We start from the raw sequence: 13,791 nt of genomic DNA, 5'->3' as shown, positions 1-13,791 counted from the left end.
AGACAGAGCAAGAGGGCTTAGAGGTGAAATGATTGAGTTAGGAAAAACTTGACCCAATCAGTGAATGACCACCTCATAAAGGTTAACTGAGTGGTAACTGAAGGCAGGTAGGGAGTGGCTGGAAGAGGTAGGTCATTGGGGGCATGCCTTTCGGGTATATATTTTGTATCTGGTAAGTGGGGGTCTCTTTCTCTGCTTCCTAATATGATACTCTGAGTCACTTTCCTCCACCACGCTCTTTAGCCATGATGTTCTGCCTCACCTCAAGCCCTGAGGAATGGAGTTGGTTGCCTATAGACTAAGACCTCTGAAACCATGAGCCCCCAAATAAACTTTCCTCCTCTAAAATTGTTCTCGTTGGTCATTTGGTCACCACAGTGAAAAAGCTGACTAAAACACATAGGTATTTCCATGGGCTTCATTCTGTATAAAGTAAAATCCAAAGTCCTTTTATTACAAAGGCCAAGACTCTGCATTGATGTAGCCAATGCTCACCCACCTCTCTGCCCTCATTTCCTATTCCCATTCTGCCCCAGTTACACTGGCTTCCTTATTATTCCATAAATACACCAATACAGTCCCATCTCAGTACATGTATCCTGTGCCTACACACAGTATTATCTGTAATCACCATGTCTAAATAACAACCATCTTCCTACTTCTTCCATACCCTTTCTCTGCCTTATAAATTCTTTATGGCACTTCACACCTGATATCCTGCATATGTACTAATTTGATTATTACCTGCTTTCTAAACACCACTGTAATGCAAGCTTTTTGAGGAAGGGACTCAGCACCAAAGAATGAATGCTTTAGAAAAAAAAAAATACAGTGAGTCCTTTTTTCATTCATTCAATTAATATTTATTGTGAACTTACTGTAGAAGAGGCACTAAGCTGAAAACACTGTGGATATTAAACACACAGTACTGAAGAGGTTGTAAAATATAAAATAATAAAATTGAAATATAAAATTAAAAAGTTTTTCAGGGTGGGCGGGATAGATAATATCATAGATGGCAAGTCCTGTTAGAACCCTTAAGGAAAATCAAGGTTTTCAGGGCAGAGCATACTGCCCCTTGACAATTGCTTAGTGCACCAGGGTGGAGAGCTGACCACCCAGAGGATTAGATTCTATTTCTGGGAAGTTTGAAAGGGGAATTCCTTGAAGCTAGTCATTCTTGACTTATCTTTTGAACAGAGGCTAAAAGGGTAAACACCTCCATGTAGAGCAATTATTTTCCCCTCCACAAACAGCCTACTCACCAGTGCCCAAGACAGCCTGTGGGTGTGTATCAGGGGTGCTTCCTCTTGTAGGGCCTCCTTAGGGACCCTGCAGGAACAGAGGCAAAAGCAGCTCTTGAAGAGTGTGACCATGTTCACAATCTATATTTGACTTGTACTATATTTTCATTGCTACCAGGGAAAAGGCCCAGTGGAAAATGTGTGCTGTTCTAAATATAGCACCTACTTTTCTATACCTGCTAGATTTAGGTTGAAGCTTTGGGGCATAGCCCAGGCACTCACCTCCACTGTAGGGCTTCAGCAGGTCTGGGTACCCCATCTTAGATCATGACAGAAAGGTCTTGGGGTCCAGCCTGGGGCTTAAGCTCAGTCTCACTTTAATGCCATTTCCTTCTATATCCCGATCCTCTCTGAGGGTGGCAGGCTTCTATCCCTCGCCTTTACAGCGAGGGATAAAGTCCTTGAACATGCCCTCCAGCACTCAGGCAGTTAAGTTTGCCAATTTATCAGTTTAATGGTTTTTCTTCCTCAGTTTCCCTGTTTGTAAGATTGTTTGGCTCGTACTGAATCCCAAGCTTTTAAACATTTTGTTTTCTTTTGCTTTCATTAAGTGTGTGGGGGGGGGGAGGGTGATGGGGGGAGCAGCCTAGGGTGGCTGTACTTCATCCATCCCTCTTGTTCGCACCGGATAGATGCAGGCGCTCATAAATATTTATGAATGAATGGAATGCCTAAGTGTGTGAGAGAATGGGTGAGAGGCCAGGATGTTTTTAAGCTGGATGCGAGCGAGGAGATGGTGTGAAGAACCACTGAATGAGGCTGATTTGCCTCCCTGTGTTCCTACCCTTCAGACTCACCTACCATGCGCGTCCACGCGGGGGCAGAAGTGAAGGGTGGGACCAGAGAGTAGAGGCGGGACTACGAGGACGCGCCGCAGGAGGGCGAGACTACGAGTGCGCGCCAGGGGCGGGGCGCGCTTGTGGGGGCGGGGCTAGGAGGGGCGCCGGGCGGAAGGGGCGGGAAGGGCGTTCCTAGCGCGCGCTCGGCGCAGCCTTGGGCACAATGGCCAAAGCAGACTGCAGCGTGCCTGCCCCACCCGGACGCTGAGCGCCTCCGACCGTGGAGCGCGCCGGCGCCGGGCCATGTACTCGGGAAACCGCAGCGGTAGTCAGGGCTCCTGGGAGGGCGACGGGCCTGCGGGCGCCGAAGGGTCGGCGCCAGAGGGGACGCTGAGCCCCGCACCGCTCTTCAGCCCCGACACCTACGAGCGCCTGGCTCTCCTGCTCGGCTCGGTCGGGCTGCTGGGTGCCGGCAGCAACCTGCTAGTGCTTGTCCTCTACTACAAGTTCCAGCGGCTCCGTACACCCACTCACCTCTTCCTGGTCAACATTAGCCTTGGGGACCTGCTGATGTCCCTCTTCGGGGTCACCTTTACCTTCGTGTCCTGCCTAAGGAACCGCTGGGTGTGGGACACCGTGGGCTGCGTGTGGGACGGGTTCAGCAGCAGCCTCTTCGGTGAGTTGGACCGCGAGGAGCAAGCATCCTCGCCTCAGCGAACTCCCCACTCCCTGCACTGCCACTTCCCTCCTGCTTGGCTTACCTCGCTCCGACCCGCTGCAGCGCCCCTAGCCGCCCGCGACCCCCAGTGCATGGCGCGTCTGCCACCTTCCCTAGTCTCCTCCGCCCGCGCTACCGCGACTTCGCTCCGGTGACCCACATCTCCCCGCACGCTGACCCTAAAGCCACTGGTTTTCATCCCTAGCTCCCCTTTCAGGCTCCAGCCCTTCCGTAAACTCTCCGGCAACAGGCAAGCTCATCTTTCCAACTCAGATCTCTGTTTTCACCTCTTGATAAAAACTCAACAGGGCATTTATTTCACCACAACCTTTACATTTTGAGGAAAGAAATAAGGGCCTGTAGAATCAAGAGATCCAAGAGAAAAAAAAATTATCTCGTGAAAGTTGGAGGAACGGAGAAGACATTTAATTCCCACATTATTTGTTTCCTAAAATGAGAAGTAGAAACCCAAAATTGTAGCACCGTGTATTATTTTTTTACTCATTAGCAGTTGTAAACCTTTGTTTCCTAAGGAATGAGAAAGTTTCATTCAGGTTCTCAAGATGCAAACTGGCATTAGGTATTTTTTATTGTGTTTTCCTCCTTATAGGTTCCATCACACCAAAATCAAAGACTCAGAATCCCAACACAGGTGAACAAATAATTAACCATGTAGCTAACAGATTTCATGAAAGTGAAACTTGACAATTGTTTGAAGATTTATTTGTACAATACTGTTAATCCTTATGGAAGATTTTAAGGCTCACTGAGATGACTTTTTGAAGGATAACCAACCTCAGTATATGATTCAAGACATATTCTAAGCATGAGAAAGAAGTTACTTTGTGTGTTCCAGGAATTTCATTTGTACAAAGAGTTGAAATAGTTGTATTTTGAGGTCTTCAAGTTCCTTTTCTAAGTCCTGAAATCCATTGGTGATTTATTACTCCTATTATCTTGGCAGATAATTAGAGAACAAATTCTTTGTAGCATTATTACAAATATTTTCTTATTCACCAACCTCCTATACAGTGGCAAATCCAAATATTATGTTATTTTTCATTGTTCATTTTCTTGATATTTCAAAGGAAACTAAATGTCAGAGAAGTCATGATTTCATTTATTTGATTGACTCAATGATTTTAACATTCTCTTCCTGTCCAATAAGGATTAATCTGAGAATTTCTTTAATACAAAAATTTGAAACTTCGTGACTGTAAATGTATATAGGTGGCGATACAGATGACTCTGTGATTACACTCTTTATGTTAATTAAAGATATCTATGGGGTAGTTTTGTAGGCTGGGCTAAGTTTTAAAGAAGGTGGTTCAAACCTGAGCTTAAAATATCAGTAATGCTCCCCAAGGTGAGCAACAGGTGTTGGTTCACACACATGAAAATTCTTATTTTCATGAAGTGCCTTTTCCGTCCTGGGAAATTGTGCACCAAGGACTTTGAAAACAAGGATGTATTGAGGTTTTTTAAAAATTTGTGCTTCCTCACCCATTTCCTCTGCTGGCCCCCACACTCTGTATCTCTCTTTTTTCTCTTTCACCATCTCTGCTCAGGTCCCATCCCCATCAGAAGTGATTTTTCTAAAATGCTAGAAATGTTCACCACATAATATTTTACCTGATGGCTGCTCTATTTCTCAAGGTGTTTAGTTAGTGCTCTCAACCATGAGGTTATCTCCATTTTAGAATTAGAGGTAGACACTCTGGAATTAGAGAATCACAGGACTTGGTTAAATCCTGGAAACAAGTCAAGAGTGAGATTACTGTGGGGTTTAAAAAGTTCTTAGTAAAGATTAAGAATTTCTTTGCATGAAGTGTGCTTCTCTTGCCATTAACCTGAGCAAGAACTAACCAACCGTGAAGTTTTGAAGGGAAAGGGAATTTTAAAATGCCAGAAGTAGCTGCTTATTCCTTAGGGTTGGCAGAGATATTCCCATCCAGTGGAAAGTCCACTGGCCTGATGGCACAAGGGTGGGTCCTGCTTTTGATCCTGTGACTGATTCATTCTGTGGACTTTCTTAAGTCTCCCCTGCCATCAGTTTTCTCATTTTTATTATGGAGTAATTGAGCTTAATATTCTTTAAGGTCATCCCCCTTGCTTTGTATTTTGAGGATTCCTTTGATATCTGTAGCTGAGAAGGTGCCTGGTATTGGTGCTTATGTTGTATATCCTCATCTCCTGCCCTCAGCCCTTTTCCCTTCTAAGCCAAGAGTAAGCACATACAGTGATTATGATTCTTCAGTACCCTCATAGGTTCTGTCTTCCTCTTCACAACCTTCTAGAAGACCAAATAAGTAAATCAGTATATTTTACTAAAGTAAATCAGTAAATTAGGTGTGTGTTTGTGTGTGTGTGTGTGTGTGTGTATGCATAGATCAGGTAGATCAGGTAACTGCTATATTCTGTCTGATCCTGCCTTCTCAGAGAATTCCGAACATAAGTGAAATCTGATATTCTTGAGGCAGAAGCTTTTGACTAGATAGGACAGTCAGGATCACTATTTCCGTTAAAATGATCAGTGGGTTAGTAACCTAGTCAATTTAACCTAAGTTCTGATTGAATGACTTTTTAAATTTTTTTTAACCATTATCCATAATAATCGGTTGTCCTAGCCTTGGCAGGTCCCACTTGTACCAGTCTAGATTTCAGTAGAATTAATGGCAGTAAAATTAAAGGTCAAAGAATTCTCACTGCTACTGTACCAGGATGGATAGAAAAGATAGCACTGTAGGATGTATGTCTTTATCCTGAAGACTTCCAGGTAAGTATGCCTTTAGGCCGTTGACTGTGTCACTTCTGGTCACATCTAGCATCACACAGATGTTCTACAAGTGAAATGTATCCAGCATCATACTGGAAGTTAACGGGAGACTTCTGCACCACACCTTCAAAAATAAAAATAATAACATATTTTGATATCCTCAGCAGAGGATGTTTAGAAAGACCTTTTTTCTTGGGATACAGAGATTCAGGGTTACAGAGTCTGACAAAATGCAAACCGTCACCTTATTCAAATATTAGAAATAGGTGTTACTTATGTTGAGATATTTTAATATCTGAAACCAGGAATTTTTTAACTTATGCATACATGCACATATACATTCATATAAAGACTTATTATATGTACATTTTTTCCTTCAGCCAACCTGTTCTTTTATGTACCTAAGTATTTTAAATGCCAGTTGTCTTATTGAATTCCTTCTTATGTAATAATCTGACTGGTTAACTCAGTCAAAATAGTTGCATGTTGCTATCACAAGATCCTAAGGGTGCTTGGGGCAAGAAAAGGTCTTCTATTCTAAATCATCCATAGACTGGGCCACAGAAATATTCCTAATAGTGACAGTATGTGTGTAGAACCTGATCTGTTTCCATAAACACAGTACAACCACATATTTCATTTAGTCTGAGCTCACAGCTGTGCATAGTTTTATTCAAATAATTTCTTAAAAGCCAAAATTGCATTATGTTAATTCTTTTTTGTTTTTGTGGGCCATTGTTTCCATTCATTATTATTTTGGTTATTTGGGGGGGGGATATGCCTCTATTGTTCATTTTCAAGAAAGTAGAAAATATGTGAGAAAGCATTTAATGACTTGCTTTAATAGAGGTTTGTTCCAGATAACAAGTCAGGCTCCAGTGGATTATAATTGCTGTTGCATGAAATTACTTCTCTTATATTGTTTACAGTTGTATTCTTTCTTGAATTTTCTCCTTTCAGAGAAGAGTTCCAGTCACAAATGCATATGTGATGCATTTAACATTTACTGCTAAGCCGAAATGCAGAAATGAAAAGCACACGTCCGTTTTAATATTCTCAGATGTGATTAAATGTACTTTGTCATGGTTTTATGCTACTGACTTATAAAAAATACATTTAAAAAGGGAAACAGTTAAGCACCTAAGGACCTGCAAACCCAATGCTTCTGGGATGAACCGGAACATTACAAGGAGAGATTTTATTACGCATAAGCATACCTCAGCCTAGATTCATACACATTTCCTTCATCAGCAGCTGTCACAAGACACTTTACCTCCTAGGATGGCAGACACACTCCCCACAGAGTTTGATGTGGTTATAATAGGGACAGGTCTGCCTGAATCTATCCTTGCTGCTGCATGCTCAAGAAGTGGACAGAGGGTTCTACATATTGATTCAAGAAGTTACTATGGAGGGAATTGGGCTAGTTTTAGTTTTTCAGGATTGCTATCCTGGTTGCAGGAGTATCAGCAGAATAGAGATACTGAGGAAGAAAGTGTTGCTGCATGGCAACACTTAATTCATGAAACAGAGGAACCCATCACTTTTTGCAAGAAGGATGAAACTATTCAACACATAGAAGTTTTTTGCTATGCCAGTCAAGATAAAGAGGACAATGTTCAAGAGATTGGTGCTCCACAGAAAAATACCTCCTCAGTGGCATCTAGTACCGTCATGGAACCTCTGAGTTCAGCATACTTGCCCAAAGAAAGTAACTCATCATACTTCACTAGCTATGAAATATCTTCCAAACATACCCCAAAAAGTGATAAAGACATTTCTTTAGAAGTAACTGATGTAAAGGAATCATTAGAGAAAGATAAAAATTGTATACACACAGTTTCAGGTGGGAGTAAAGGTGAAAACAAACCTACAGTAGAAGACAACATTGATGAGTCAAAGAAAAATAGGATTACTTACCCTCGAATTGTTGAAGAAGGCAGAAGATTTAATATTGATTTGGTATCAAAGTTGCTATATTCCCAAGGATCACTGATTGACCTTTTAATCAAATCAAATGTTAGTCGTTATGCAGAATTTAAAAATGTTACTAGGATTCTTGCATTTCGGGAAGGAAAGGTAGAACAGGTGCCTTGCTCCAGAGCAGATGTCTTTAATAGCAAAGAACTCACTATGGTTGAAAAAAGGATGCTAATGAAATTTCTTACCTTCTGTTTAGACTATGAACAACAACCTGATGAATACCAAGATTTCAAGGAATGTTCATTTTCAGAGTACTTAAAAACTAAAAAGTTGACCCCCAACCTCCAACACTTTATACTACACTCAATTGCAATGACATCAGAATCATCATGTACCACATTAGATGGCCTTAAAGCAACAAAAAACTTCCTTCAGTGTCTTGGACGGTTTGGCAACACTCCGTTTTTATTTCCCTTGTATGGCCAAGGAGAAATTCCCCAGTGTTTTTGCAGGATGTGTGCTGTTTTTGGTGGAATCTATTGTCTTCGCCATAAAGTACAATGCCTTGTAGTTGACAGAGAATCTGGAAGATGTAAAGCAATTATAGATCACTTTGGTCAAAGGATAAATGCTAAATATTTTATTGTGGAGGATAGTTACCTTTCTCAGGAAACATGCTCAAATGTACAGTATAAACAGATCTCAAGGGCAGTACTCATTACAGATCAGTCTATACTAAAGACAGAGTCAGATCAACAGATTTCCATTTTGGTAGTGCCTCCACTAGAATCAGGAACCTGTTCTGTTCGGGTCACGGAATTATGTTCGTCAACCATGACATGCATGAAAGACACCTATCTAGTACATCTGACCTGTGCATCTTCAAAAACGGCAAGAGAAGACTTAGAATCAGTGGTGAAGACATTATTTACTCCTTTTACTGAAACAGAGGCAGAAAAAGAAGAACTTAGAAAGCCAAGACTTTTGTGGGCTCTATATTTTAATATGAGAGATTCCTCAGGAATCAGCAGAAGTTCCTATGATGGTTTACCTTCAAATGTTTATGTCTGCTCTGGGCCTGACTGTGGACTGGGAAATGAGCATGCGGTCAAACAAGCAGAAACACTGTTCCAGGAGATCTACCCAGGTGAAGAATTCTGTCCTCCTCCTCCAAATCCAGAAGACATTATCTTTGATGGTGATGATAAGCAACCAGAAGCCCCTGGAACCAACAACATCATAATGGCCAAGCTTGAATCCTCTGAGGAAAGCCAAAACTTGGAAAACCCAGGGAAGCATCTTCAGAATTAGAAATGAACAAACTCGAAATGCTCTTCATCCTAGAATCAACATATTCGTATTTAAAGGACAACTTCCCACATAAAAGAATAGTATGCAGTTGTTGTCTTTAAAATGATTTGAGACATTTGGCACTGGGTGTCTTTGTGAACCTATCAGTAACTGATTTATTGGTCACTGAACTTTTTTTTTTGTTTCAGAATCAGCTCCATGATCCAGAATCTCAAAAAAGGATTAGCTTTATTTTAATATTAGCATTATGTGAGGGTTCCATATTAGCAGCTTCACTTAAAGAAAGGTGATATTGTGCCTAATACTGATCTTCAAATTTTCTTTGTCTACAGAACAATTAATATCATTTAGGAAACACTCTAGTTACTCTTGTAGCTACGAAAACTGCTACCACCTCTGCTTGAATAGTGAAACATACACAAGTAGTAAATTATGTAAGTCTTTTGTAAATAATGTAAACATGTAGACTTGGTAGTAGGAATAGCAACCAGTACAAATACCAATATGATAAAATACAATTGTTTCTAATTGTTAAGTCTACTGTTAATAATACATTTTGCAGGTGACTTTATCTACTTGATTCTTATAACCCATGAGGCAATGAAATCATCATAGCCTTCTACTTTACATAAAGAGAGTTTGTAGTTGAAGAACTCATTTGTGGGAGGTACATTCCAAAGAAATTAAAAGTAAAGTTAGAGTCATTTAAAAAAAAAAGAATCTGTAGAGTCTTGCTTTGACATCTAAGAAGACCTTCCAACAAGTAACTCAGGCCAAAATAAAAAATATGTGACCCCAGGAAAACATACTTCAGGATGACTTCCAAAATTCCAAAAACATATCCTGAGGAGAAGCTGAGTGAGAAACTTTTCACCTGGGATTACAGATGATTTTAAAATCCTCTGTTAAAATAGATTTTCTCATCCCAGTTTTCTCAGGATGAAACATACTGCCTTGCTGACTCTGTCACTTTAAATACAAGCAGTGACAAATATATAGAGTCAAAGTAGGACTAACTGCCCCTATGGTTGTGTCCCATCCATAAATAGTGAGGTAACAGTCTGCATAAGCACTTCTGCCTCTTGGCTGCATCTGGAGAATAAAAACCTTTTGTTTTTCCTCCTAGAACCACCAGAAGCCAAAAAATTGGTTTACTCCAATTTCTTAAGGTGAAAACTTAGGGAACTGTCAGAGAAGGTGAATTTCCACGCTTAGTTCCATTTCCATTCCTCAGGCAGAGAATGATCTCTTTGGAATGATCCAAAGAAACCCAAACCATTTCATAACAATGTTTGCTCTCAAATAGCATATACTATGTGCTAGGCATGTGTAATACTGTGCTTTTGCACAGGTTCTCAACAATATAAGGCAGATTCTATTGCATACTCTTTCAAAGAGGAATGGAGACTCAATTATTAATCATTTTCTCAGTCTGCTATGTGGGAGCCAGTATTGGAACCCATTTTTTTCATGATTCCAAAACCCCTAATCTTTCCACCTGCCTTAATTGCTAGAAGAGTACAAGTGCAGTATGAGAAAGAAAGGGTGCAAATCTGTTGCTGGGGAAGAAAAATAGATCCTGGTCTTGCAGCTTATTGTTAAATCAGAAATGTGAATAAGATTAATTAAAATAAATGTTTTAGAGCTATGAATCTAATTGAAGCAGAATTTGACCAAGTTTTAACAAAATAATGCTCTTTGGTAACATCTTTTGGTCTGAAGTTTGTGTTATAAAAAATGTTAAACCAAAATATTTTCTAATTCAGTCCTTCATTACTCTTCTGTATGTAAGGAATATGAGACAAGATGGATTTAAGTAATTGACAGCATACTGGAAGTATAAAAGTCACGGATTGGTATTAATATTGACTTTTAAAATATAGTAAAGTGGTATTAGTAGGTAGATCATAAAGTTTAAATATCAAAATGCCTGATTGCTACAAAATAGTAATTAAAATAAATAAAATTATAACAAAATGGAAGTGAAAGTAATTCAGACTTACTAAAGTTTTTAAGTATCACAGGTTATTCATAAGAAATCAAGAAAAGAACAGTGAAAAGTTGCAAAAGATGGTATCACCAAATATAATAGAAATAATAAAAAGCATTATATTAGGCCACAATAAGGATTGTTTTAAAAAATTAACAAAAAACATATTACTTTCTTAATACAAAATAGCAAGTTTGAAATGAAACAAGTTGTAAACAGTAAAAGATATTTAAAAATATAGAATATTATAATCTAGTATAATTTTCTGACAAACTAGGATTTGACCCCAGTGAAGTTATTGATTAACTTTTCAAATGTTTAAGGAAAAATAATTTTATGTATCATGAAAGATGATATACCATTAGTTCCATTTTGAGGTACCTATGGCTTCAATACTAAAAGTCAAACATACTTAAAAGGGTCTCATTCTTAGCAAATGCAAAATGAAAAGAAAAATATTAGTAAATAATACATCAACAAAAAACAATTGTTTATTTTGAATCAGAATTATTAGGCTGATGTTCAGTAGAGCAGCCATTACATCAACATAAGTAGAATAAAATGGCAAAAATCCAAAGCGTTAGCTACAGCCAAAGTTAGTCTTAACTTTTTAAAGATTTAACATTCATCTTTGATTTAATTATCCTTGTTAATGATTTCAAATCCTTTTCTTAGAGTGATAATTACTTTAAGAACTAATATTCATATTGGGGAAACATTTCTCAGTTTGAAATTAAACTATGTTGGCACCATTTTCTTTATATAGGGTTGAATAAACTTGTGATAAAGACATTCACAAAACGAGAAAGATAAGAAAACACCACAAATTTTATTTTCTATTTACATGACTTTATAACCATCTAAACTTATACTGTCACATAAATCTAACAAGAGACTAATTGAGGAAGTTGCAGGATATATCATTGTTAAAAATTTCATTTCTAGATGCCAACAGTGACTGCAATTTAAAAGGTGTTTGGGTATTAATATATATGAACCATTTAAAGACTGTTATGCAACTATATTGAGACAATTTAAGAAAAATGCTTAAATAGAAGCAGGTTGCAGGAGCTAAATTTAAAATATGTGCATACTCCCATGAGAGACATCCTGGTATAATGGAAAAGTTGTACATGTGGAGTCCTTACATCACATCTTATTAGTTGTCTCATCTTGAGAAAACCACTTTTAGCTTGCAGTTTATCACCTATAAGTTAGAAATAATAATTACTGTGAGGATTAAGTTAGTGAACATGAAATCATTGTCCAAAGGAATACCAATATATGACATTGGTGTGTAAATTTTTATAATGCCACTTAACGTTCCTACTGAATGTTTTGTATAATTTGACAGAAAGTGAGAAATTATCTAGGCAAGTAAACAGGTAAAGATGTTTTTAGATTAAGAGAAAAAATGGGAACTTTGCCCTTCAAGTGTTTGAAGCATACCTTTGGGTGCTGAGCAGACGGTTTAACTAATACTAATAAACACTGAGAAAGAAGTATTTAACAACCATTGGTAGAAAGACTAGCTGTTTCATTGTGAACATAGATTCGTATCATATGATAAGATAATTTATTCCAGTTGAATTAAAAAGTTAAGCATAAAAGTAAAAATATTGCAACTTTCATCCCAATAATGGTGCCAAGGAACATCATGGCAATAAGAAATATTGACAAGGTAGATCAACTAATTAAAAAGATGAGAAATGCATAATAAATATAGAGAAAAGATGGAATAAAAAGGGTATTGGCATTACATAAGTGGTTAATAATATTTTAAAAGTGAATGAAAATCCTTAAGGCTTTGTCCTCTTTACTAGGTAGATATAGAAAGGGATATGTTACAAATGAGAAGATATTAGTAAAAATAAATTTTTAGAATGAAGGTCAAGTTAACAAATATTTAAAAAGGAGATTTAAATGTCTTTGACCTAGCTCTTGCTATTATATTAAACAAAATTTTTAAATTTGTGTGTCTTCTTACCAGTAGCACTATTAGTATTATTTTTAAAAACTTTTTAGAAGACTAACAAGACTTCTGTAACTGATTTTTTTTTTAACATACTAAATCACTTTGAGTAGCAAATGTATGCCTAGGAAAATATTTTAAAGAAAAAAAGTTACCTGTAGCAGTTCCTTTCATACAAAATTATTTTTTTTTCCTTTCATACAAATTTAAAAGAAAAGCCTATTAATTGAGAAATGGATAAGTTTTGGTGTGTTACTGTTGCTATCATAAACATATAGCCATTAATTAATATTGATATATGTAAAAGTCTATGCAAAACCTGAGAATCAAAAAAATGTTAATTAGAACATAAATTATATTTACTGATTATATTCATATAAAATTGTTTGTATCTGTTGAAAAGAACCAGAAGATATTTAAGTAATTACAGCTTAATAAGGGGTTCTTCTTTTCTGTAAAATATTGATGTGTAAAATAAAAAATAAAAGATTAATTGTAAATTGGATTACTGGATTGTTGAGAAAATTACTGATTTCTTGGAAACTTCTCAAATTCTCCTTTAATTTGAAAAAAAAAATACATTTATAAATATTAAAGCCGAAAAAGATAATCTGCAGAAATGTGTGGCAGAAAGTTTTATAAGTCTTGGTGGAAAGGAATTCTTGGTCACAATGGACTTTGTATATTTCATAACTTAATTGCCCAGCCTTAAGGAATGATAATAGAAATAATAGCAGTGCATTCCAGAGCATCAGCAGTCAGACGTTGCATACTAATGTATGCCCCCAAATCCAAGAACAGAATAATTTGGGAGTGTTAGAGCAGAGAGAAGAGGGCTGGATTCATAAGAAGTGGCTGAGCCTTGGCTGAGTGGGATCTGCAGGGAGACCTATATTGAGGACAGATCTCGGGACTGAGGACGCAGGCAGACACTTTCTTCCAGTCCCTGAGAGATCCAAATCAAGGTGATTTAATTCAACATAGGTTAAACACCTATTGGATTCTAAGATCCGGAAAT

General features: G+C 37.8%; 2 protein-coding genes across 4 annotated transcripts in view; both read left to right on the top strand.

Moving 5' to 3' along the window:
• Positions 1-2,300: 2,300 nt before the first annotated feature.
• The window catches only part of Opn3 (opsin 3), a 45,173-nt gene continuing 33,682 nt past the window's right edge, over positions 2,301-13,791 (top strand). For 2 of the 3 annotated variants that reach the window (XM_047520628.1, XM_047520627.1), the window contains exon 1: positions 2,301-2,759. In XM_047520628.1, the coding sequence (XP_047376584.1) occupies positions 2,387-2,759 (373 nt within the window). In that variant the 5' untranslated portion in view covers positions 2,301-2,386. Of the gene's footprint in view, positions 2,760-6,537; positions 6,670-13,791 lie in introns of those variants that run through there. The other variant, XM_047520629.1, reaches the window with a different exon arrangement.
• Positions 6,852-13,237, top strand: Chml (CHM like Rab escort protein). The gene has a single exon (XM_047520624.1). The coding sequence runs from the start codon at positions 6,859-6,861 to the stop codon at positions 8,809-8,811; it is 1,953 nt and encodes a 650-aa protein (XP_047376580.1). The 5' UTR covers positions 6,852-6,858; the 3' UTR covers positions 8,812-13,237.

The sequence above is a fragment of the Sciurus carolinensis genome, chromosome 12, assembly GCF_902686445.1.
Source record: "Sciurus carolinensis chromosome 12, mSciCar1.2, whole genome shotgun sequence".
NCBI classification, from domain to species: Eukaryota; Metazoa; Chordata; class Mammalia; order Rodentia; family Sciuridae; genus Sciurus; species Sciurus carolinensis.
Note: the sequence above shows the minus strand (reverse complement) of the source record. Positions and strands in the feature narration are given on the sequence as shown.

What these genes read in the sequence shown, in the direction of transcription:
- Chml (XM_047520624.1), top strand. Translation starts at nt 6,859, where the DNA reads ATGGCAGACACACTCCCCACAGAGTTTGATGTGGTTATAATAGGGACA.